At 37.7% G+C, this 27,812-nt stretch overlaps 1 protein-coding gene across 4 annotated transcripts; it reads right to left on the bottom strand.

The window, feature by feature from the left end:
• Positions 1-74: 74 nt before the first annotated feature.
• On the bottom strand, positions 75-27,812 carry LOC103712495 (protein transport protein SEC23 C). Of its 4 annotated transcripts, none has more exons than XM_008799024.6 (15): positions 27,405-27,808; positions 27,224-27,287; positions 26,356-26,952; positions 26,047-26,262; positions 25,426-25,599; positions 20,803-20,964; positions 15,359-15,501; positions 14,982-15,057; positions 14,727-14,902; positions 14,527-14,608; positions 11,904-11,981; positions 5,965-6,126; positions 5,571-5,834; positions 2,673-2,777; positions 75-351 (listed from the first exon to the last, which is right to left on the bottom strand). In XM_008799024.6, the coding sequence occupies exons 3-15, from the start codon at positions 26,863-26,865 to the stop codon at positions 208-210; spliced, it is 2,292 nt and encodes a 763-aa protein (XP_008797246.3). In that variant the 5' UTR covers positions 26,866-26,952; positions 27,224-27,287; positions 27,405-27,808; the 3' UTR covers positions 75-207. The 4 variants fall into 4 exon arrangements, with proteins under 4 accessions (XP_008797246.3, XP_088567784.2, XP_008797247.3 ...); XM_088711658.2 differs by having other exon boundaries at positions 27,522-27,782; XM_008799025.6 differs by lacking the exon at positions 27,224-27,287 and having other exon boundaries at positions 27,405-27,812.

The following is a 27,812-nucleotide window of genomic DNA, read 5'->3' as shown; positions in this document are numbered from 1 at the left end:
CAACTTTGTGAAATAGTAGTTTTAAAATAAATGAAAAGCAGAGATTTCCAGCATATACCAGCTCTTCGTGCAAATGATAAAAACAAAACTGACCTTTCCATACTTATGATGAAAGAGTGGATATACAGGGATAAACGAAAGCATTCATCACTTTACATGGAATAGACGAACAGAAATGGTATAGAATTGGTAATATAAAGACCTATATTACTGAACTGCTAGACGTTGGAGATGATCCAAGAAGACCTGAAAGCTAACATCATCCGTGAATATGACATCTCCACCAGGTGCTGGAGGATTATCGGAGTTGTATGTGACTGAAGGGTTCAATTTCGCCAAGAGGAAACGGGCCTGCACCATTCACAAGCAAATTGATGTAATCAGTTAAAGATCCAGGAACCTTTCAGCTTTGCTGAGGTTTCCCAGCAACTAATTAGGTTAAGCAGAGTTGATTAAATCTGAATGCTCGGCTGGTCCAGAGCAGTATTATTTAAGCCAGTTTCCCCTTGAAATGCAACAAATTTATTGACAGCCCGAATTATTATCTTGCTTGAAAGAATAACATAGCATCAACAAGAAGCACAAGAACCAAAACTACCAGTAAAATTGATACAACCAATTACTGAATTTAAAAGGCCACAAGTGCAGAAAGCATATACAAGCAGAAAGCACATACGACATACATCAAATTCAGAGGCTTTTGTCTAGGGAACAGAGAGCACATAAGGGATATGATGAAGCCACGACCAGCTAAGTGACAAATCCTTAATGCTCAAACTGTGGAAACTAAACAAACATTACTTATATGTTCCTTGCCAGAATATGCCACCATTTTTTCGCTTGAAATCAACATTGATTAACAAGGCCCAGTTGTGTATCAGCATTCATATGAACTATCAAAAGTTTCAAAAGCTAGAAGCATGATGCACACACTGTCTAGAGATAGCTCAAGCATCTCAAACCAAAACTTTCCCAAGCTGAACCATCGGTTAGAACGTTTCACCACTACATCACAAGACAGTTATAAAGCCTACTTTTCCTCGGATAAATTGGCAAACAGATTGATCCCACAGTTAATTTCCCATAGTTTAACTGGTTAACAGTTTTTACACCAACAGCTGGTAGCTCAGCTGGCTGGCACCTACCTCTCCAAGCGAGAGGCCTCAGGTTAAAACCTGCATGGTAGTGAATAACCACCATGTTCTCAAAAAGAAAAAAACTAGCTAAAGGTCCTTTCAAGCTGCCTAAGCACTTAGCTGCGAAATATTTGAAGCTGTTTATCAAAGATATTGAAGAAAATGGGGTAATACTTCAATCAGATGTCTGCATGGCACCTTAAGAAATATCGAGAAGCGCAAGGCATATTGGAACAGCATTAACTGTCAACTCTTTCATTTTTCCTTTTTTTTGGATGGTGGGAAGTTAGGACACAACTTGTATTGGTTGCTGCCACTTGGTTAGCAGCATCAGTGACAATTCTTTTAATATCTGATCTACATGTGGAATCCACGCTACATACTAGCTGGCAGCAAGGCATCCTTTTCACAATGAGTTATTTTTACCTCTATATATAATCTTCATCTGGCACTTCCTATATCGAGCATGCTATGTAATTACAAGTTTACAACCATTCACTTTTGCAGTTTACTTACCTTAAAAGAAAAGATTAATCAGGCTCTTTTGTCAAAGATACATTAGAAGATAAGCACATGAACAACCAAGATAAGTAGCACGTTATTGTATCGTAGAAGAGGTCAAATTGGATGAGATCACAAGTCGTAAGATTCTTTCATATTTCTATCAAACAGAAGTAATAGGGCAAAACAACATGAAAGGCATAATTAAATTATGGTTTGAACCAATAATAAGTTATCATCACTAGACATAAAAATTTCACTTTCTGACAACCATGAGCTCATAAATATCACGTCCAAGAATTCAACAGTATACTTGATAAAATACTTTTTCACCATATAAGTCAATAAGATATCTCAATTTGAGCTATTTGAACCAGAAAGAAATGTGGACATAGGGTTATTGAACTTGAGGTTAGAAAAAACCCAATTTTTTCAAAATGATACATAACTTTAGATCTTAGCCCCAATAAGACTAATCTATTTTTCTCTTAAAAGTTGAAATTTCTATAAAATATTATTGTTTGAATATTTTGGAAGCTTATCAATGATCAAGGCCATTCTACAAGTCAAAAGAATCAGGTAATTTTAAACGATATATAACAGCTTTAGTTTGTAAAAGTATGACCTGGCTTTCAATCTTACAATCCATACTAATCCTGATCCAGGGATCTGATCCAGATCACCAAGGGCCATTTTGATCCGAATCATACAGTCCTGGTCATGGATTGTAAGATCCTAACAATGATGCATGGATATTTCTATCATTAGTACCATGTCTTTAAATGCCAGTCAAATGAAACTGAAAAGAAAGGGGCAAAAAAATTATACAGTAATACTTCAAAATCCCTATAGTCCGCGATTGCAGACAACCAAATTATAATTAGCTCTATGTTATTAATGAATCCTAATCGCATGACTAAATCAATGAAAGATATAGGTCAAAAATGATATAGTTTTACCACGTATATGTTACTAACAAAAGACAAACTGTACAATTATAATGATTGATGTCTGAGGAACTTAATGAAAAGTGACCTGGGAGCCGTATTGGTCGCATATGACCAAACGAGGAACAGGAAACCGCTCTTTGGCTATTGCATCAGCATCATCGCGTGGGGCTTGCAACAATTGAGCAAATGGCTGCAAGAAACATAGCAGTTATGTTTAAAGTTTGAGTAAACCTGCAGCAGCAGCATTCTTGAGGCAAATAGACCACAGAAATTTGCAGACTAGTTCATGGATGCAAAAGCATTAACAAACCAGCCAAGTCAACAATATTTCAGAAGTATGCATTTGTCCAAATTATTACTAAATTATACAACTGGGAAGCATAGACCAATATAACTAAGGAAAGCATGATATGACATGGAAAAAAAAAACACAAGGTGCAGATTTTCATTTGACTGTTACATTCTACACAGGTCAGAACACTCTTAACATCCCAAACAAGAGAGGCTTTAATTACTAGTGCAATTTAATCATCCCATAGCATTGTAGCATTAGAACTCATTTTGCTACCTAACTTGAATAATAGATGCAATATTGTATGCAAAATAGGAAAGACTTCATTGGATTTTCTAAATTTTTCAGGTATAAATTTTGTAGCCTTCCTGTTCTCATCATAGGCTTCCAGACTTATAGATTTAACTGCACAGGTAGCTTCAATTTCCAAAACCATCACCTACAATAATATAACCAAGCAGATAGATGGATTAAGCAGTTTATTACAAGTTTCCAAGACCAAAATTGGCTCTTTTGTGATCAAATAGTTGAATATAAACAGTTGCCCGGAAGACAACATTGATGACAATCTGCTCCATAACCTATCCAATGATTTCAGCAGGTCGGATCGGTAATCATAAGAAATAATTGGCAACCAAAATTACCGCTATGATATGGGACAACTAATAGGAGAAAACCAGCACCAACTCCACCTGAGTCGAGAAGCATAAAGAAGATTCCAACTTACAAGTCACTAAACGGGAATGTGAACCCTAGTGCACTCATTTAGGTTTTAAAGCTAACAAGGCATGTTTGGGAAAAAAAGTGGAAAACTAACTAGAGGTGAATCAAATGCTAGAAACTTGTATCTCCTGAAAGGTGTATCCACTGGTTCATCCTTCAACTCCAAATCACCTATAAAAGTGTTATTTCTTCCTGATACCATTATTTGTACATTTTCATGAAAAACCACACCAGATACTTCGCCGCTACCTCCCCTTATGAAGCCGATGTTAGACAACTCGTAGGAGATACATGACTACATTCTCTCTGTCCAAACAGACATTCTCCTCTCCTTTTTTTCAAAATTCAAACAAACGCAAGTAGTTCCTTTACCCCATCACAACATAGTTCTGAGATGTAGAGATCTCATCTAGGAACAGCATCAGTCAGTAGCCAGTTTATGACCAATATACTGGGAGTTACTTCCTAAACAATCCTTTTTTCATGAAGATGGACTAAATGTTAAGCTGTTTGTTGAAATAATAGTCATAGCATAAGGCCCAACTTCTAACACTATTTTGATTATGTTCACTTACTCCAGCAGTTGATAGACAGCCTTGATTTGCAGGCAATCTTCAATAGTCTGTTCTTCACAGTTTCAACAAAATGGATCATATTTGGTAGGTCCAATTTAACAGACTAAAATAGAATAAAAATGATGTCATAGAAGAACAAGCGAAAAGCTCCTAAACAATAAGAGATTGTCTGAATGTCGGAACAGCATATCCAAGTTACGTCTTCACAGGTATAGAATGGGCTGCAGAGAGGAGGTAGGAGGATGGTGAACTTCGAGGAATTGGGAGGATGCCATGATTGGGCAATCATAAGATTTTTGGGATGCCAGAATTCACAAATCTAAAGTGATTTCCAGTACTACTGATACATATAGGGCCTGAGTTATGGGCCTGAGTTATTGGCATACCCTAATCATTACCAATTGTTATCTTCTTAAGCCATCTCCCAGCAACTCCCACCATTCTCTGAGGTATCACATAATAAGCAAAGGGGAGCCAGGAATCCAAACAAGGCCTAGAAGCTGGACCAGTTCATTACTTCATACTAACAAAGAAGTGAGATAGATGTAGGGCCTGTTTGAATGCCAGAGTCGGCCATCCTGAATTAAGATCAGCCTGAGACCCCCACATTTAAGGATTCTTGGGTGGAAGATGACCGCACTGAAAAGGTTACACGAGCAATTGGTGGCCAATGGAGGTAATCCATTCCGTTGAGAAGGTATTTTATCTTATCCCTACATTTTAGGGATAATGAACTCAATGAAATCAGTGATCTTAAAAATCTTCTTAACCCATCACCTCTTTCTCAGAGCTTTCCCACAGAGCATACGCAATTGCCGGATAATAGAATCGGCATCCAAACAGGCCCGTATTATGTAGTATACAGGACATAGATGAAAAAATCAAGTGGAACTTAAGCTTTACACCATTAATAAAGATACAGAAGTAAGAGCCAAAGCAACTGCTAGTTGGCACCAGAAGGAATATATGATGCATTAAACAAAAGAGAGAGAGGACCTAAAAGTATATTATCGAACATAATTTTTTAACCTAAATAACAAAGACATTGCAGTTATCACTAAACTTGCTAGCATATAGTCAAGAATCAGACAACTGACACTTTAGCCTGTAGTCTGTACACCCCAGCTTGGCATATTCACTAAATTCTGGATAGATCAAACTATACGAAGGACTACTTCTAAATGCAGCCTTTACAATAATCTGCATCATAATTACAGTTAACGAACATACATGGTGCAAATTGTTATCTTGCAAATAGGTGTCTTGCATCCAGGTCCAAACATAATATAATGATTAATAAAACACAGGATTCAAACTTCTAAAATTATAAAGATAATGGAATTGTAATTCAAAGGATGTATTATCTGTAAAATCACATTGCTGCAAAGATCACCTGATGTTCAGCTTGATTTTGGTATCCAGCATTCCGCCACTGGGCAATGCTTGCTCCATGAAATACAACAACAATAAAGTAGGAATCCAATAGAAGGATCCTATCAGCAGCAATTGCAGTTACATCAAGGAGAGCAGGCTCAGGGTCTGACTGGAACGAGTAAGATATCAGTGAAGGCTGGATCATCACAACTGAATTGGCTACATTCTCTCTATTGAGGATCATTCTGTAATATGCAGTTTCATCCGGACTGTTATTAAAAACCTGCATGAGAAGTGTCAGTGGAGTAAAAAAGACTAGCTAAAAAGTAAATAAAGATTCTAAATAAGTTTGAAAACATCATCAAGTCATGTAATCATGTCAAAACAAAAATCAAAAAAAGGTAATGTCATACCTGGACAAACTGAGAACGCCTTAAATGAAACATAAACTGCGGAAATATTGATAAACGTGGGGATAGGCTAAACGAGGATGGACTATCCTTCTGATAATCTCCAAACTTCGAACATAAACGAATTAATGATCGATCAAGCCATCTTATTGGGTCAAAATCAGCCTGCAATAGTAATTAGGAATTATGGCCTCATTATGTAGAGATGGCATTATACCAGGCACAAGAAAAAAATTAAAGTTTCCTTGTTTCTCATCTAGAAGACTACTTGGTATGGTACCTGTAGTATCATCTACAAGCAGTGCAGTTATTGACACAAGCAGTTTAGTCTGAACTAACATTTTCTACTGTTATTCTTTAGTGGCATCATTGGATTCCAAACTTCCAATTATGAAGGCCTCGATCCCCCCCCCCCGCCCCCGCGAGAGAGAGAGAGAGAGGAAAGATAAATAAAAAGTATCTTTCTCACTTTATTGGTTATGATTATGAGCCCTTGTTTACGAATTTGCTAACATAAATACCAAAATTATCAATCAGACAATTTGATTGGACCGAAATTAAGAATAAGTGAGAAATGCATCAAGAAGATAACCATCGTCATTTTGCTTTAGTCGAAAAGGATACTCTATCTGACATCTTGTAAAAGAGTTATATGCAAGATTCGCCAAATCGGTACAGGAGGCATGGTACCGAAGGCCGTACCGGGTGTACTGACAAAAGGAGAGCCGAAGAAGGAGGAGGAGAGGGAGAAAAACAGAAGAAAGGAGGGAGAGAAAGGGAGAGGGAAGAGAAGAGAGAGAGGGTGAAGTTGGCAAACTGTTTGCCAATTTCGATCCAAAATCGGCAAAATAAGAAAAAGGGAACCTCTGTTTCAAAACAGGGGATCCCTATTTCGATTAGGGCTTTCGAGCCCTCCCTCCCTCTCTCTCGGCCTCTCTCTCCCGATCCCTCCCTCCCTTCCTCTCCCTCTCCCTCTCCCTCTCTCTTTTCCTCTCTCTCCTTCTCCCTCTACCTCCACTTCGAACGGAGGTAATGAATCGTGCAATAACCAACAGCTCCAGTTTGGTACTCCCCGAATCAGCTGGTTTGACATGGTTTAGCAAACCTTGGTTACTTGTAATCAATGTTTGTAGTTTTGGTATCGGATTGCATACTTGTGGCTGATTGGCACAGTACCGGTACCGGTACCATACTCCACTCTACCGATCTATACCGAGCTGAACCATCCTCGATTATTGAGAGGCAAGGATTAATTGGCGTGAACAAGGCACTTAAAAGCTGAACTACCCGGAATCGCTCAGTTCCAAGCGGTTCAGCCTGGTAAGAACCGAAACTAAACAGTTTGGGCCTCCTTTTGTACCAAGACCACGAACCATCCTGGTTTGTGGTCAATATGGTACAATACCGACCGAATCAGGCGGTTCGGTCTAATATTGTATACAATGTATATACTAGCAGCAAGGAACATAGGCTACTTGTATAATTATTATAATTAGGAAAGCATCTGTTTTCACTTCTGTCCTTCAATGAAATTTTCAAAACTCTCTCTCTTAAGAAATAAATATAGTTTTGGATTGGACATGGAGTAATTTGGGCATACTTTTTTGCTCCTATAATTTAAATATTAACAGATCTCACTCATGAATAAGACCAGGTTAATGTTGTCAATGAGTTAGATAAGTCACGGGGACACAACATCAAACCTCCAAACTACTGATGGAGCTGCCAAATAAAAAAAGTTGAGAATTTTAATGGTTTGAAAGCCCATGCAATTTGTGCATAAGATCATTGTGCCTCCTTGATGAACCCTTTAAATCTTTCATGATGGAAATTCTGAATTTATAGTTTCAGAAACAACGTCAAATTTTTCAGTTTCATCTTCTCTCATCATCAAATTTTAATGGTTTTGAAAGCCCATGCAATTTTTGCATAATATTAGTGCACCACCTTGGTGCACTATTGAAATATTTTCAAGAAGGAAATTCTGAATTTTACAGCTTTAGGATCCGCGTCAAATTTTCAATTTCTTCTCTTCTCAATTTCTCATCATCGAATGTCTCAACATCTCCAATAAACTGACTGATCTGATATTTCCCAAAAGTTTAGCATTCTCTAATTAAAAGCTGAAAACCTTGTTTAGCACTTGTTATTGTATTTGTGTAATAAATTATGCCTTATGACAAACATCTTTTGTTCATCCTCCTGGTTTGCAGGACTGCTAGCAATCCCAATCATTATTACACAAAATCTAATATACACAGAGCATGGACAATTTCGTTTAGTTCTTTTAATTGTTCATTGGAAATGGAAATATCATCTCATTTTCATTAGTCAAATCATTAAAATCCTACATGCCTCAGGAGTTGCCTCCATCCAACCTCACACCCTTCCCACACAAAATTTGGTATACATTAAGAATCTAACACATCTTCCAAATTTTACTTCCCAGTTTTATCACTCATCAAGTTTTCAAGATTTCTTCCATACGGATTGGGTGAGGCACTGACGGTTGCAAACTCATCGGGGCACCAAAAATTTGTTACACTGTGCTTAAGATTATGAAGCTTTTTCCTATTAAAGGATAGGAGGAATGCCATATTCGGACTTGTAATTAGAACCTAGCTCAACCTTTGAACAAAGTCAAACAACTTTTTAAGTGCAATATAGGTCCTTGTTATCGAAGAACCAGCCTTATGGATATCATGGATCCACAGATGCAAAATCCTGACTAAACCTCATAACAAATGGTGTAAATGAGTAGGTTCTCAGAAAAAAAAAATTGGATCTGAATTTTACCAAACTTGGCAACATCTCATGCCAAAACCAGACCTGACCCCATGCATATGAACCACTATTCTTGGTCATACTAATAATTTTATTAATAAATATGCACATTACCTTAAAAGCACCTAAGAACAGATTGAAAATTCTAATATTATATCCTGAAAACAAAAGGTTATTATATTTTTAAATAAATCCCCTGATCATTTCCACCCTATGCGACCTTGTTAACCAAAATCAAACAACCTCCAAAACACTAAGAAAATCTCAAGATGAACAATATGCAGTCAAAGGAATTGATAGACAGTTCACCCTCTCGTTTCTCCATTCTTTCTTTTCTCTTTTCTGCAACATACCATCTGTAAATAACATCATTCTTCCTAAATGAAAATCCTTCAAGTTATCCTCATTTGCATAAATTGCCCACTTTTGACAATCCGGATAGCAACGAACAGTAACATTTTTTTTTCTAGCAAAATGCATTTGAAGAAGCAGGGTCAATTTCTTTTTATGACCAAAGAAACTATCAAGACTGCAAGGTAAGGGCTAAAAGTGTTGTGTTAGGACCTGACTTTATTGAATGGAGATAATGATCAAGAATTTTTACACCAGATGCTTATAAATATTAAAGAAATTATACAGTGGTGTATCCTAGATTCCTGAGTTTGACACATCACTCTCAAGATTCCACAAAATATTATGCAAAAATACATAACACTATTGATAGGCAAAATAATCAAAGCCCTAATAAGCATACGTCCCATGGAAGGCATTACGTAGGGAACAATGTGTGAGTTTCTACAGAATTTTCTCAATCTGATGCATAGATGTAACTTTATGTGATGCATAGATGTAACTTTATATAACATTGTCTATTAACCTTGAGTTGTTTTATTGGAAAGCCTTACCTTAAGGCAACATACAGGGTAAACATTGAAAAGCTTTGGGCAACACATCTCTTTTTTGCATTTTTTCCCTTATCTATTCCTAAGAGCCCTTTAAACCCACTATCATCCACTCTCAAAGGTCTCTTCTCCCAACTACTCTATGTATCTATTTCCAGTCATCATCATCTTATTTCATCTCCATTCACAATTCCCATGACCCAATCCCGAAAAACTAAAGGGAAAAGAAAAAAGGTCATGGACAAGATTCGTCATCTCGGTACCGAACCCTGTATCGGTATCATTCTACTATAGTGTTGGTATGCAGTATGATACGGTAAGATTCAGCATATCGAGTGTTGGTACAGTACAGTACCATATATCGGTTCGGTACCGGTATGGTGCAGTAATGCTCGGAATTGTACCGTACCAACCGGTACGGAAAACTCAATCATGGCGATATTGAGGATAAAGATGAGGATAATTAGTGGAAAGCATCAAATCTGAAGACCTGGAAGGTGAGCATAATTTCTCTTCATTCTTTTTTAGTTTAGTACTTCTAAAATCTTTGAATCAGATGTCAATCATTGTTGACAATACTCTCCTTTCCCACAAACTCATGAGAAGGTTAAACAAATGAAAAGGTCCCAAACAGATTAGTCAAGGCACACTGGCATGCAACCACCCACATGTCAGCCCAATAAAACTTTCCGAAATGACCAAATGAGTGAAGATATAATCAAGGTCGGCGAAATCGTCCTGAACCGGGCGGTTCAGTTCGTTCCGAGTCGTACCGGTGGCTCACCAGTACGGTTCCGGCAACGAAAACGAGACGCGTTGCCAGAACCGGAGAAGGAGAAGGAAAAGGAAAGAGAGAGCGAATGGGGGAGGGAGGGAGAAGGAGAGGTGGCAGATGTCAGCAGAGGGCCACCGGGGGGGGGGGGGGCGGTGGAGGCTGTGGCTGCTTGCCGATTTTACTTAAAAATTCCGAAAATTTTTAACCACTTGCCAACTTCACTTACAAATGATGCTTAACCTAATTAAACCATTTCCTAAAAGTTAAAACTTTTGGTTGACTGATTCCTACACTACTTCAGATATATTTGTGTGCCATACCCTAGATGTCTCAAAAGCTTTGCACACTCCATTACATTCCACATCCAAACTTTTGTGATATTTCCAGCCTGTAAAACTAGGTATAGCTTTGACAACATTGCTCAAAAGATTACCATCTGGGGTTGGGGACAGGGAACAAAGCTATCCATGCCACCATCAAAATATTTTGAAAAACAACAGATATTTTAGTCTTTTAAGGTTTAACCTTTGTAAAATTCAAAGAAAAAGGTGTGAGAGAGAGAGAAGAAAAGAAAAATAAAAAACACTGATTCATAGATATGTCCAGTCTACTATTTTGCCAAGCACTCTATACTTCCTATCATTATGTAGAATTACAACTTGGTCCACTTCCCCACACAAATCATTTTCCAATATTTTCTCATGCTTCATGCATGCAACCATGAGATCTACATTTTAACCTCTCTATATTACTAAAAGTCTAAAACAGAGACGAGAAATTATATTACTAAAAAGCCCTTTAAACTACATTCCCAGAAACCCACCCAAAAAACATCAACAGATAAAATAGCATAACATACACTCAAAACACATATTAAGTTGATTATCTAAATCGCAATTACCAAATCTGCTATCTCCGAGGCTTTGAGGTCTCTGCCAGGGTAACAAGTTTTTAGATCATTTAGTATGAATATAAAAATCAGGTATATTATAACTCTATCCTTGTTAGATCCTTCAGTACTCATCGAGTCTTCCGCAAAAATTCAGTCAACCTCTTGATCTAACTTCATCCACACTACTAAGTAAATATGAAAGAATTTTTGCGAATAACATTCCAAAATTCTCATAGGCATCTTGACACTAGCAACCCCATGGCAAACACCAATATGGACAACATGTGGAGTTGTTCATCTATGCATGCCTCAGCCACCTTCATACTCAAAATTAAAATATCAATCCAACTGACAGAACATCCTTGAACTAAAGCGCCTATTAGAATTTTTCTGGATGAACTTAATAAAGAAGATTAAGTAAAAGTTATCTGGAAGATTTCAGTAATAGAACTATAAAAACTACTATGAGAATAATTATAACAAGAAATTAGTCTGTTAAATTTCGCTTTTTTCCTAGAACAGAAATGAAAAAGGAGAGTTCAACTGGTAATTATCTCTACATGCAGTTAATTCATGAATAACAAAGTACCTCCATTTCCATTTTAAAAGAAACTAAGCGTGCCATGACTGCAGCAGCTGCTTCTTGATCAAACCCAGCTATCAAATCCTATGAAAGTTGAAGTTAGTAATCAGCAAGATGCATTTTGATGTTCTACATATTCTGATAATTTATGAAAGAAAATCCTAAATAATGAAAAGGTACCATAGACTAAACAAGGTGCCTTAAATGTCTATACAAAGTCTCAGAAGCAACCATATCCAATTAAAGAACATATCCAAAGATACATCATACTATAGAACATAATGGACTGAAAGAAAATAATAACAAATTACACAAATATCAAGAAATGTCTCTTCTTTACCTCAATGGCCAACTTTTCCCCTGAACTGAAAGTTAAGCAAGCTCAAGTTTTCAATTAGTAAGGCAAAAACAAGCTGAAGCAGTGCAAATTGTTGAAATTTACATACCTAATGTATGCACAAGTAAATGGGATATGATGGAGCTAATTGTTCGTGATTACAGTCTTTTTTATTTATGTTTTTGCTGTAATATGCCAGTATTTACCGTATCTCTTGCTTACAGGCCATATTTTATATGCTTCATATGTTATTGTGCCATTGATTGAGTCCAGATAAATCCAAAGCTGTAAAATGTTTAACCAGATACTCATAAGGGGTATATTTGTCCCTTTTCCTCAACCAGTGACCAGAACATGTATTTAACAAATAAAATGTTGCACGAACTGAAGATCAGCTCATGCAGCATCCTATCCGTCTGCAGTCTCTTTCACATCTCTTCTTCTCTGTCTTCTTCCTCTCTCGCACATTCCTTCCTCTGTTTCTCCTATCACTTGTTCCTCTTCTTTCAATCCTATTAATCTTGCTCATATCAACCATACTATCCAAGTGATCATGCAATACTGATGGCCTATATCCTTGTTAATTAAACCAAGTATAAACAATTTTTAACATCTATGACTTCATCATAGAAATATTAACAGATTATTGCCTTCCACTTACTTCTACTTGCTACTAATTCTTCCCTTCTCCTATGGATAAGTTTTGGAACTGACAACTGATCATATCTGAGATACTTCTATGAAACCATTCAGACATCCAAAAACGACCCCTCCATCCTTCCACTGAATATACACCACACCAACTCTAGTGCTTAATGTGTCCTCTTTGTCTATACTTCAGATCTTCCACACAGATCTATTCTTCAGATATTCACACAAGTATGTTCCAATCTATATAACTCAGACATCAAAAATTCCTATTCCAACAAATCACAACTCCCCAACTCTTAACATGAACCTCAATATTCTTAATTTCATTTAACACTAGAAAACACTGAAACATAGGTGTTCTTTTAGAAGACATGAAGAGGATGAAGAGCATAACTGTCTTTCCAACTAACCAAAGAAGATGGACAACTATTTGGATGGAACTTATTTGATGATGAAATAGCTGAAGGGACAGAGGTTGGTGGGAGTAAGTGTATTTCTCCCTTTAAGCAAAATGGAAATAGAAAAGAAGAACCATTTACTTAAGACATTACATGTACAGGTAACACTCATTTGAATTCAACAAAAATACTCAAAAAATCCAATTCCTCAAGAATAAAAAGTAGATGTCCCAAATTTATTTCAAAACCTCGATTTTTGGCTCTGAGTCAATTTTTCGACTTCCAAATACCAAGGTATTTCTCAAATCCTAAAGTTTCATAATTTCTATTATACCTAAGCATTACTACAGAACAAAAGCCCAGTTATAAAAGTCTTACAAATTAGTCTCCTAAGTCTGTCATACAAAATGATGCTTAACAGCACATGGCATTTCCACAGACTGGTTCATTTTCAGATTTCTTTTTTTCATTCACATACATGTGAATTTTTAAGAATATAAGTTTGGTTATTACATGACAAATCAACAAAACCAGCATATAAGATGCCTGCAGAATTGGGAAAATCTGGAATGCTATAGATAGAAAACTCATGATTAAGGATTTAAAGGTCAGCATGGTATTGAAGCGGAAATTATTTAATATTATATTATTGAACCAAATCATAATGGCCTGTAGCATGATACACTGGTCTGTACAACCGTAGGGTGCAGGTTAGTGCATGCACAGTACAGCAGGAAAGCACAGACAGATAGTAAGCTTGGCTCTTAAAATGGACCACTGGTATGTGACCAGCATGGCAACCATTGTATGGTGCAGTGCTGTTTTGGCCCATGACCCTTGCATGGGTATGATCCTATGATGCTAAAGACACTAGCCCGGGCTCTGAAACAAGATCCGAGAACAGAGAATACATGTGGATGAAATAACGAGTTTGCATCTCATTAAATTCCAATTAGCAAATCTACTGGAAAGCAGTCACCTAAGAAAGAGCAGAAAATGCAGCACCTAAATCAAGGTAATCAAAGATATGCCTCCTGGACAGTCCATCATGCTTGATAATAAGGAACAAGATCAAGCATTACGCCAGAATAATAATTGAAGTCTACAACATGCAACTACCAAATAGGTAAAACACAGGCAAAAAATTTTATAATTTGTGTAGCTATGACAATTAATCAAAATAGGTAAATGCAACACATCAAACAACAGACACAATAATGTTTAAGGAGATACTCAAACTTGCCTGGATGCTGCCAGGACCAGCCACCCATCTTCTGGAAAGAGTAGTTGTACGTAATCTCATATGGCCATCATTGTGCTGATAACTGCATCATCGTCTCTGTAGTCCGTCAGATAATCCTCATCTGTCCAACTAATATACTAACACAACCCAAGAAACTATTATTATGGTTAAACAAAACATTGCAAGTTTAGTGATCATACTATGTCAAAAATTGGAAGTAAAATTGATTGCTTGTAGGTTGACCAATTGCTTCTGGGCCATCTTTCCTTGCTATGTCAAATACCAAGCACAACGATGTCTTTTTGTCAAGACCACACAACTTCCAGGCGCTTGTGTTTCCCTGTCCAACAGCCGTTTCAGAACACAGAGGACCTTTCTGCATGAGGTCACCCAACAAGCAAGTGTTATAACATAAGTTAGACAAAGATATGAAAACCAAACACATTTCTCATTACCTTCTCTAAAGAAGCACAGGGACCGAGAATGCCTTGAACTTTGACATCTTTCGAGCAGTTAACCTCAAATATACCACTGAAGACAAGTTTATATAGAAAGTTAAAGTTAAATTAGCAAAAAATATCCAAGGCATAAACAATGTCCAAGGGAACATAAACAATATCCAAGGGAAACTCTTAACCTGAGCCAAAAATAAATCAATGAAACAAATATAATCTCTGATCATGTTGGAATTTATTTTCTAATTCTATATTAAAATTCTTATTTTGGAAAATAACAATTATGAAATGCTCTCAATATTTTTCATACTTATAGAGAAAGACTGCTAGAAATTATTCCAGCGACAAAGATAAACTAGCAAGAAAGAAATCCTTACTTGAATGATAAACCAAGGTCATAATCACTTGACTGGAAAATGTGTCGAAGTGAATCCTTGAAAACAGAATGACCAAAACTTTCTGTGAGCACAACAATTCCCCCACTCCTTTCAACTGCAACTTTGAGTTCTGCCACCCCAACCTGAGAGGTACAATATCCAACCAATATAAAGCCACCATCGATCTTCAACTAGATTATGAATTTGAAAGAATACTATTATACAGATAATTGAATCTCAACAGAGATAGCACATAACTGCGAGGAAAAACAAAAGCGATAATTGCATATGAATGAGTACATAGACACACAGCAACCACAACACCCTACTAATTATTTCTGCCAGACCAGCATGAACCAATAAATACTTCTGCCACAAAGAAGGGTTGTGATAAGAAACACTCAATTTTTCGTGCTCTTGCTACCAACTATAATAAGAGTTCACGTCTTTCGAACTAAATTAAATAAATAGATTCAGCTTATTGTAACAAGCTTGAAGTGAAGAATTGCAACAGTTAAATGGATGAAATAAATAAGGTACCCACAGCTTCTGAGTGATCAAAAGCAACTACTAGCAAAGAAATTTAGAGTTTGCGTGAGGACTTGTATAGCGGTATAGGCTTGTGTTTAGTCCCTCATCAGTTATACGCTGAGAAGATCTTGGGTCCTCATACAGGACCAAGAAACTAAAATAATGACTTTTAGATAGCCTTTTTAAGTGAGGTTCTGGGTCATTATGAATAGTATCAGAACAAACAAGATCCATAGCCAATGCAGGCCAAGCAATACTACTAGGCCCTTTTAGGGTTGATCATATACAAGAGGAGTATACGGGGACCTATGCGAGCATGTGTTTAGCCCCGCATTGATTATTCACTAGGAAAAGCAAAACCAAAGAACTCAAATAATAACATTTGGCTAGCTTTTTTTTAAGTGAGATCTTAGATCATTACAAATGGCATCAGAATGGATCTAGCCATAGCCCATATGGACTAAGAGGGCACTACAGTATGGACCTTTTAGAATTGACCACGAGCCGATTGTGGTGTTTATGATTAGATTTGATGGGATTTGGACCCTTAGCATGGTAAGGATGTCAAGCTTAAAATGAGAAAGTATCTGAAGATCCTTATGGACGAGTGTTTAGTCCCATATAGCTTATTTGTTGGGAAGATCTTGGGTTGCATACAGGACCAAGGAACCAATAATAACTTTTGGTTAGTCTTTTTGGGTGAGATCTTGGATCATTATGCACAGTATCAAAGCAGACCGAACCATGGCTCATATGGACGTGGGGGCACTATAGCATAGGCCTTTTTTGGGATTGGCCTAGTGTCGATCATGCTATGTGTGATTGGATTTGATTGTATGCTTAAATAAGAAAAGTATGTGAGGACCCGTGCAAGCATACTTTTAGTCCTACGCAAGGTACGCGGTATCGACTGTACCGACGTACCGGTGGGTATCGATACCGGTACGGTACCGAACCAAACCGAGCTGAACCGGTACTGTACCGATGGGGCTAAAAGCCAAAAAAAATTAGAGCCGGTACGGACCAGTTCGGTATGGGCCGGTACCGAGTCGGTATGGGTCGGTACCGGTCGGTACGGACCGGTACGCGTCGATACCGGTCGGTACGGACCGGTACGGTTCAGTACCGAAATATTGTACCGTACCGATAGGGTCCGGTACCGGTATGTACCGGCCGGTACGGCAGACCATGATCCTACGTCTATTGTACAGCAAGAAGATTTTAAGTACTTTTTGCCGGCGTTTGGAGAGGTCCTACCATGGTCTGCCCAACCGGTTGGTTCGGCCCGATACAGACCGGTTCGGCCTGGAACCGATACCCGGACAGCGTGGATACCGGTTCCAACTGTCCGAGTACCGGTCCGGCCTGGAACCGGTACCCGGACTGCATGGATACCGGTTCCAGCTGTCCGGGTACCGGTTCTAGCTATTTTCGGGCTGGTACTGACTGATACGCATGCATACCGGCTGCGTACCGTACCGGCCCGTACCGGTGCGAACCGGCCGGTTCGCATCGGTACCATTTTTTTTACCACAGCGCGCGTGCTGTGGTGTGAGAGCGCGCGGCCCAAAAGGGCGACGCGCTCCCTGAGGCAGAGCGCCCCGCGCAGGGCGGGGCCGCGCGACCGCGCGCGGGCACGATTTCCTGCACTGGGAATCGCCCCGCACATGGCTAGCTCGAAGCAAAAAAAAAATTCCGCGTGCGTCCGTGAACCACAAAAAAAAAACAAAGACCGGTTTATACCGAGCCGGTTCCTATACGAACCGGTCTGGTAGGCAACCGGTACGCCTACCGGTACCGGTTCAACATACCTTGGGTCCTACGTTGTTACATTTAGCACTATGATTCCTCTCTTGCAGTAGCAGTGTATACTGATTTTACAATTAGTAGAAAACATTCACTCAATGATAAAATCAGGAAGTTGGCTTTAGCATAACCAATAAATTAAAAGTGCACTTGCATCTAATGAGGGTCATTTGAGATAAGGCTAGCTGCCACTTATCCTCCAATAATTCATGATAATCAGTAACCATTTCCACATAATTTACTCCAAATAACATGATAAAAGGGATGAAGAAGAACATTTACCTAGCTAGAATAATTCTCTAGCCTCAAGAATTGAAAATCAAGCTTCAATCCTGCAAGCCAACATCACTAGTCAATCTTCCCTTCTCTCTCACTTTGTCCGCACCTTCAGATAGTAGAGAACAATTATAGAAAGTGCTATTTTAGTTATCACGAGTGGTACTCCTTGAATTAAGGAAGGTTTGAGCTTAATTCCATATGAACCAACCTCGATCCACTCAAAACCACTTGATTGAAGGTTGGTTCAAGCAATTTCAATGTGGCACGGACATTCTTGCCCAAATCGATGCCCCTTGTGCCGCCCAAGGGGTCATTATAGTACATCGATAGGTGCATAATGCATACCATACCAATCATATTTCATACCTTAATACTAAGTGGTGTTATTACCACTCTTTCAAGAGTTCTCCTTATCTCAATTTTTGACAATTGGAACAACCAAAAAGGAGATGAGAAAGGAAACTTTTCCATTTCTAATAAACCACACACTTGGAAAACTGATTTTCTTTTTCCATGGAAAAAAAATCAAAATGATGAAAAAGTCTAACGTGGCCATTTCATGGTATTATGTCAGTCTATGACTATTTTTGTTCCTACTCCTTGTTATCAATCATCACATCCAAAATATGACATTGTCTCAAAAAGGAAAACCTCTCTTGCATTGAGAAGAGAGATGCATGATTATCAACAAAAATAAAAACTATTTTGTATTAGGAAGAGAGATACGCCATGATCAACAAATTGTTGTGTAGCGACCTTCATCCATTCAACATACCATACTGTGTTTCTCCCCAGGTGTTGAAGCAACAATATTCTAGCTATAGTTCATTATACTCCTCATGCAACCCCAATTTTTATAACCGGGTGCTACTATTGCAATCCACGAGTAAACATGCATTCCAATCCTACAACTGATTGTCATATTCTTTTCCTAGGTAGCCACTTTGTCTTGTAAATTTATCCAAAGCTTTCACATCAAACCTTGGTCATACTACTTGGAGGAGGAGATGGCAGCCATTCACTTTTAATAAAAGTGGAATAACATTGGACTAACCAGGTCAACAGACTTTGAGGCCTAAAATATTGTGTTTACCAAATGGCGAGAGTAATATGCAACCTAATACTCACCAGGCAGTCAATGGATTAGCCACTTGTTGTCCTTTATAACAAGACCCTATTATGTTGCTAAGTCACAAGTCACTGAAGTAGTTATTTCAGAAGCAACTTGGATTGGCCTAAATCTTAGCTGAATGTGAAGAATACTTATCTAAATGATGACTTAAGTTAGTCAGCATAGGAAAAAGGATGCCCCCAATTTCTTGTTCGGATGGAATAACATTTTGTTTGCAATTCAAAGAAAACAAATATATGGCTTGCAGTGATCTTAGGGCATGACTCAAATGAATCCAATGAGAACATAATTGTTCATGGATTCATTTAGTGTAATGTTAAGCATTCTGTATTTGCCCAGAGAAAGGCATCTGGTGTCTTTATATATGTTGATAAGACTATCATCACTAGCATCATAGTGCTGGGTTATGCTATAAAATGTTTCTTAATAAGGGTTTTTGCAATAAAGGAGATACACCGACCATGTTAGTTTTGAGGAACCAAAGTGGTCCATCCAAATGATGGTTAAAATTTGTCTCAGAGAAAGTACGTAATTGATCTACTTATCAAGTTCCTTGAGAACCTCTTTTGGCAAAGAATCGATTAATTACCACTTACACAGTGAAATCAGGTGATTCCTACTGCTCACAGAGTTTCCCATTGTAAGTATTGATGCCATATCATCCAATACCTAAAAAAGCAAGCCCATGGGAAAATATTGATGTTCAAGAGCAATGGTCATCTAAAATTTGCTAGTCATTCAAACAGTGTTTGAGCAGGCTCTCCAACTAATACAGATCCGCTACAAGGTATTCTGCATTTATCATGGTAATCTTGTCTCTTGGAGAAGTAATTAAAAATTTAAACAAAAAATAAAGTAGCACTCAGGTGAAGCATTGAAGTTGTAAACAAAAAAATTCTTCAAACAACAAAAACGGCATCAAAGGAAAAGATTTATGCAAAATCTAGGCTTCTATAATGATCAAGAAAAATGCTGTGGCAATCAAGCTGAAATTTTCATTGTGATTAATCTTATGTTCAAGAACAGACTGACTAGGTAAAGCTAATTGTCACTACATTAAGATATGACGGAAAAGGAGAAAAGCTGAAAAAATTTCACCAAAATCTCTTCAATATAGTAGTTATAGATCATGATTTCCAAGCTGGGCATCAATAGCATGTATGCGCCATTTGATAGTGTTCCTTTTGAACTAAATTTCTAATTTTCATTAAAGAATAAATGGCATATTTGTATGATGCAGGAAAATTCTAATCTTCTTAGTTGGCATATTGTGTTGCACTAAAAGATGTTCTCAAATAAATAAAGGACTGTCTGGTTAAGTTTCAACTTTTCGTTTAAATTCTTCCCGCTTGATTGTAGCATACTATATATTTTTATATATTTGTGGATTGCCTTTATGACTTCTTAATGCAATCCATGAAAGTGTTGTGCAATACCCTGGCCACTTGTACCGCAACAGCCTTTTCAATCATTAACTGCAAGTATGCACAATAAAAAAGACCGTAGATTGAGAAACAAGTATATTAAACAATAGGTGGCAAAAATTAACAATTAAAGAAGGGCGGCACGCATAGCAACAGAAAGCCAAAACATCAACAGCCAAAACAACTTTTGAGATGAAAAATTGGCCGCATGATAACATTTTTCTTGAACATGTTCTGATACTAATGGGAAAACAAGAATTTTAATCATAGACCTGATCGAGTGCACATGCAAACAAATCCAATACGTGTCCTTGATGTACAAGCTGTTTTGAGAGCCCCTCATAGAACTTGACAGCTTTATTATAGAGTGGTGCAGAACCTTTTTCTAGGTCTTTGTGTGAACGAATTGGCTCAGATAAATTCTTTGATACAATCTGCAAGTGTTACAAGAAATTTGATAAAGCACTTCAAATAATTGTTAGAATAGAGAAAATAATAGCATAGAATTAAACAACATGCAATAGTTTATGACCAACACCATAGCCAGTCCCCACCTCAAGGAAAAAAGAAGACATTCAGCAGTTCAACCAAAAAAGATTGGCAGGCTGTATTGTTGATTCCAATGATAATTATACAGAGAGTAAACAAAACAAAGACTTCCTTACCAGGAATATAATCATCAGTTATTTGTTCAATGACTTTTTGCCTCTATATTAAGCAACTGTCATATTAATTAGTACTTCCAAACAAAGGGTGTAGACATGGTCAATGAGAACTGTGAAGCAAAACAAAAAAAAAAAAAGCAAAACAAAAAAAAAAAAAAGCAAAACAACCAAATCCCACATTCAAATAAATAACAGATTGCTCAAATTATTAAGCTCTTCAAAATAGATGTATTTGGATCTTCAATAGCTGTAATTTGCTGAAAATAGTGCCTTGACTTTTAAATGTCCTGAATTTTTGTTGTTGTTGTTGTTGTTGTTTTTTTTTTTTTTTTTTTTTTTTTTTTTTTTTGTTTTGGGGGGGGGGGGGGGGGGGGGGGGGGGGTGGTTGCACTACCATATTCCTTAACAACACATGAGGTTTAAATTAAAAACCAGCGATGCAGCACACTAGGTTCGAAACAGATACTTAACACTTGGAAGTTAGATCAACATGTCAGAGAGATGTTTGTTTTCAAAAGCTGATATATATACACAACATGGTCTAGTTATAGGTCGTCCATTTATTCATAAACCACCCTCAAGGTTTCTTTGACGCTGTCTTCAGTTCGTGAGTAAGGAAAGCCTAATAAGTTGTTTTATTTCTCTACATTCTTGTCTATTCGGAAAAAGCCGAATCCAGTTCAGTTTGAAACTCTGCATAAACTGGAAAAGCTGCAGATGCTGTTTCACTGATAAGCTGAAATGAATGAATAACTGTTCACATTTTGGGTGAGTGGAGACCAAAAAAAATTGACCATAATAGATTATGTTGGTTATGGATGAATAAAATTTCAGTGTTTAGCTGAATAAACCATAGTTTCCACAAAGAGAAACCTGTATGTGAAACAATATGAAAGTCAGAAATGAGAAACAAAAGTCAAGAATAGTCTGAATGTGGAATCTGGAAACATTATGGTAGTATAAGAAAAATAAAAATTGTAAAAAAATGTACGAGAAAATATGTAGAAACCATATGGAATCCATGGCGAAACTAGTTACATTGGTTTCTCAATGGTTTTTTAAGCAGGGGTAAGATTTATGAATTATGAATTTGCATAGAGATTAATCGAATGATTCTTTTTTTTTAATTATTCCTCTTTTATGTCTTTTGCAAGATAAAAGGGAATGTGAATGGTACCACTGTGGTATTTTTATCAAGTTCTCATTGATATGAGGTTTAAGTAAGGACCCTAGACATCAGGGCATGGTCCATAGATACCGAGGAGCAAGAAGGGGAAACAGTAGCAAGTGGCCTCTCTCTCTCTCTCTCTCTCTCTCTCTCTCTCTCTCTCTCTCAGCTCCAAAGCGTGCAGTGAACAATGATGAAGGGGAATCCCTCTCTACCACAAAGCATTGCATGCATTGGGCTCAATGAAAGGCACAAAGGTGGCCTGATAATAAGAGGCCTTGGTGTATCGGGGTCAGATTCTTAATGAGTTTTTTCTGGCTACATCCTTGTTTTTTAACTGGTTTTTCCTAGTTAGACAAAAATGAATTACTTTGGTTTCCCAAGGACATTTCTCAAGAAACTTCAAGTTGACTGAGAAATGTATTTCCTAGTAACTATGAAATAGCCTCCCTATTCACCAGTTATTCTAGATTTATTCATGAACTAAACAGTACCTTAACAAGAAGAAAAGTTATTCATCCATCTTCCACTTATTAGAATAACCAACCTTGCTGACTTCTCCTAAAATTTACAAAACCTGCCATATAAATCAACAAGCTTAAAATAGACTTCACCCTTGGTAGCAAGAAACCTGTACAAGGGTGAACATACACCTTCTTGGAACTTCCTAGAAAATTTCGAAGTGTCACCTGCTTTTGACACATTTCCTTATTTCAACAACTTAAAATATCTGTTTTCCTACACTTGCACTTATACTCGCACTCGTACCTGCTCCCATTTCTTGGAACTATGCCCTCGCCCATGAAATACCATCCAAAGGGTACCAACTTCATGACGGAAAATCCCTTCAATGAGTTTACTACTTTAATGAAAACCACACCACCATTGGACATTGAAATCCCAGAATACTCATCCTAAGCCATCAGCCATCATTGTTTCCCTTCACAAGGAGAACAAAGTGTCGATTCATAAAATGCATGATTATCTAGATCATGTGGTACCAGCTATAGTGCCGCAGCCCTGTTGATGTCATTTAAGTGTTTTAAAAAGATTCAACGTATGCAAGATCACCTTTGTCAGTATTAAGATTTAACATTGCTTGATTCCTCTTTAAATTCTTGGGTCACTTCATAGTTAAATGTAGCAATTAATTCTTCACCATCTTAGTGCTATCTTCTTGAAAAAAAAAATCATCAGTAACTCAATGAACTTGCACACCTTCCATTATTGTGGATTCAAAAATATGCTATCATTTAAAGAAGGAAAAATAGCACACCGTTTGCCCTTACTTGCATTTTAGGTGAATTTGCAGGAAAATTGCATATTGCACAAGAAGGGTCATTTTGATTATTAACCAAATGAGAGCGTGACAAAAAATTTATATATATATATATATATATATATATATATATATATATATATATATATATATATATATATATATATCCTTGCTGCATGAAGAAAAGAAAGACATAGCAATGTGCAAGCAGCCTTCAGACACAAAGCAAAGAGCTCTCCAAGTTTTTCAACCAGATATCCATTGATGGCTCCATTTTTTTAAGCTTTTCATCCATGACTAATGCAGTGGAATTCTCTCTCTAGCTATATGAATTTCTTAACCAAAAAATTAACCATGATGAATGTCCCACCAAAAGATGATTATATCAATGTATTTGACTCTCAAGCATGGAAGCTAGCTTCTTAGTGGGATTAACTTGGACCAGGCCATGCACAGCCCAGCTTTCCCTGACCTTTGTCTTGAAGCCCAAACCCAGCCAAAAGCTTGGCCAAGTCTTCTTGTTAAAGTCCACAAATAAAATGATTTATTTCATTGATTATGGTGCCATGTTTATCCAAATAAAACTCAATTCAATTCATGAAAAATGCTGGCTCTTTTATGAATTATAGGAACACACTAATAAAAAGCAAAATAAAACACTAATTTTAATTTTTTAGTAGTCAATACATACTATATAGAACATCATATTATGTAATACATGTATGTACATATGTTATAAGGCTCTTATAGCTCATTATGCCACATAACCAATCCTGATTTGTTAATTAACTGAATGAGCATGATTTCTTAACTTAGACCAAGAAACAGGTTGTTATCAAGTTGTCCTAGCCCACTGACACAACTAGGAAATACAAGCAGTCCTTCTGTAGAAAAGCTTTATAAATTAAGCAAAAGAGAAAGATCAAGAGCACAAATCAAGGGGGCTCAAGGGATGATAAGTTTCTCAATGTTCAGTTCACAAGGAAACAAAAAAAATGCATGGGAGTTCGAGCATAATTACTGAATGAGAGCTAACAAGTTAGGTTAATGATCCCTTTGAGGGTAAACCTTGGGCCTCAACAGCTTCATCAGCAAAGCAATTGCGACAGCTGTTTTAAATAGTTCCAATTTTTCCAGGCCCTCATATCGCCACCATCCTATTAACCACCCTGCCAGTAACACTAAGAACATGATGTACATTTTTGCATCAACCTTTTTTATGGATATTGTCATATTCTCATTCAGCTCAATGTTCTCCTTCTTTCTTGCTAACATAAAAAAGAGCTAGTAATATATTCCTTCTATAGCTCTTATCTTGTGTGGGATGTATAGACTAAAATTAGAAGGATAACAGTGAATTGCAATTTTGTCAGCTCTGAGACACAAGAACGTCATATCTCACTGCACCTAAACTTGAGCTATATGCAATCAGTTATCAATATTTTAACACATATTGCACAAATTCCGACTCTGAGGTACAGTATAATTTATATATAATTCATACCATTCAGGGTCGATTACTATAATATGGACGTGAAGTTGTAGCTTTAACAGAAAAAAGTTATAAATGCTCAATTATTAGTACACAGCTAAAGTCACTAGTAAACATCAGTTCACCATTTGACAGGCATGACATTCACTCTACTTTTTAGTTTAATTTTATTAGTTAAATATATCAATTGATTAATCTATGATAGCTAACATGTTCGCATATCTAGGTGAATAAATTGGACAAGTAGAGGTATGTAACAGTATGGCACTAATTGAGAACCACTGAACTTACAGAGCCAGGTCCTTCTGTTGATGGGCCACCGACAAAGGCCATAATCCTTGCTCCTGAACCAGGTACACAAACCCCCAATAAACTAGCTGCAATACTTAATGCAGTGCTTGTGCATCTCGATGCACGCTGGTCTGATGGGACAGGCCAAGGATCTTTCTGAAGCTCTTCTAGAAGCTAGATGTAGCAAGAAAATCAACAATTAGATCAGCAACACTTCAGATTGACATATGACGGAAAGAATGCTTTCAAACGAGATAATCATATCTGTCAGTCAGCAGCATAAGTCAAATTACCAAAGAAAAATAAAATGGTAATTCATCATGTAAATGACCAAGACAAAGGATCTCACAACTTCATCTATCATAATCAAATGCAAAGAAACGAAAAGAAAAATGAAAGAAGGATCATGAAAACTGTCGAGTGTGCGTGTGTGAGAGAGAGAGAGAGAGAGAGAAATTTGTGTTCAATTGTACTAAAGATAGCTCGAAAAATATCATTAAACTGACAACCATCTCATATTCCAACAGGAAAGTGGAAGGCATTTTGATCTTTTTATCTGGATAAATAAATTTTTGGGTACATATATACATAGAATAAAATTGAAAAACAGGTAAACTTAACTGAATCTAAGACAAACTCGCATTCAGATGCAGGCAGGAGGAATCTGGCAATGCTCTCTGCGGAGAGTCCATCCCTACTGCCAGCAATGACCCCCACACTTGGCTTTGGTTTTCGTGTGAAAAAGCACATTTGCTCCAAGATTTGTTCCTTAGTCACCTCCTTTGACCCCTTAAACACGTATGACTTTGGCACCTGCCCAAATCCTAACTCATGAACCTGCATAAACGCATAATATAATTGTTTCACCAAATGAAGAACCCGAGAAGATATCAGCTAAAGAGAGGGGATAATAGTGATGATATCAAGAACCTGCACATAGGTCCCAAAGGTGATCAACCCAACAAGAGATTTCTCAGGCAACAACTCGACAGCCTGGGCAAGTGAAGATTTCAAGAACCCAATCTCCTCCTCAATCATGCACGTGTCTACAACGAAGAGGAACACCGGAGGCACAGCAGGGCCAGCATCAGGAGTTGACTCGTACTCAATGGTGGTGTACTGAGGAAAGAGCTCAGCAGGGAGGTTGTCCTCAGAGATGGATGAGTAGTGTGGGGGGAAGTGGTTGCGCTGGAAGCAGAAGGGACAGATCCAAATCTTGGCAATGTAATCAACGATGGAGAAGGGGTTGAGGATGGAGCGGCACATGCGGCAGCGAAGGGGAGCGTAGGGCAGAACTGGGGTGTTTGGAATGGGCTTAAGAGGGGTATAGATAGCTGCAGTAGGGATGACACAGCCCACAGCATCCTGCTTTGTGCCTGGGAAGATGTTCCAAGTCATTCGCACCCCATCCTGTGACTCCAGGTCAAGAAATTCCGACATTTTCCACAACTCCGAGGGATGCAGCGGCTCCGAGCTCGAAAATTTGCAATCACGAAAGCAGTTTTATGCACAGGAAAGGTCACCGATCTAGCACAGCAGGAGTTGCAAATTAGCAAAGATGGGCATCACCGCAAAAGAAAGATAAATAAGCTTTTTTTCTGAATCAGACGCCTTTCAGAATAAAATTGAGTTCCTTCTTGAGGAACTAAAACTCAACATAGAAAACCAGATGTCTCAACTCTCCAAGAAAGCTAAAAGCGGGAAAGTGAGAAGAAAAGGATGAAATGTTTATATAACCTATAAATAATGAACTAAACCCATAAATTATACTTTTTCCTCCCAGTTATTAGTTCCAAACCTTAATTTTTCATCAAGAAATGTTGATGTTTTGATATCTTTTTTTGAGGACACTTGATTCCTTCCTATCCAAGTAAAACATGCAAAATTATCAATAAAAGAACAAAGAAAGACAAGAAATCTTGAAGAAACGAAATCCTAATCTCTTCTCCTCCCTCCTTTCAATTTACAAAGAAGCCTACTTGCTCCCAATTCCGCTCCTCAGATGATCTCCGCAGCCTCTTTCCGTTCGAAAGTCCCTCTTTTAACGAGGGCTGATGGATCTTTGCCGCTTGGGTTTCTACCTCTGGATTCCTCACCTTTCTTTCGATTCACCGCCACAGAAAGAGGAAGACGCTGGGCTACTCCCAGTTCCAATCCCTGGTCTCCTCTGGGGAACGGAAGAAACCCTAAATTTGGGAGGAAGTGACGGAGGGGATCGCCGCTGCTAGGGTTTCTCCGCTCCTGGCTTCCGCTTTCCCGTCAGTAGAAGAGCGCCGGCCTTGGATTCCCGTAGCGTAGGGCGCTTGATAATACAAGAAACCGGTAGCACCCGAAATAGGAGAACTTCGGACAAGGCTGGAGCATTGATACGGCTGTGAAGTTTATTT

This window comes from Phoenix dactylifera, chromosome 15, assembly GCF_051530095.1.
Source record: "Phoenix dactylifera cultivar Ajwa chromosome 15, Ajwa_hap1_PhDact_Kaust_v1.1, whole genome shotgun sequence".
Taxonomy (NCBI): domain Eukaryota; kingdom Viridiplantae; phylum Streptophyta; class Magnoliopsida; order Arecales; family Arecaceae; genus Phoenix; species Phoenix dactylifera.
The sequence above is the reverse complement of the archived record's forward strand: the minus strand, read 5'-3'. Positions and strand labels throughout refer to the sequence as shown.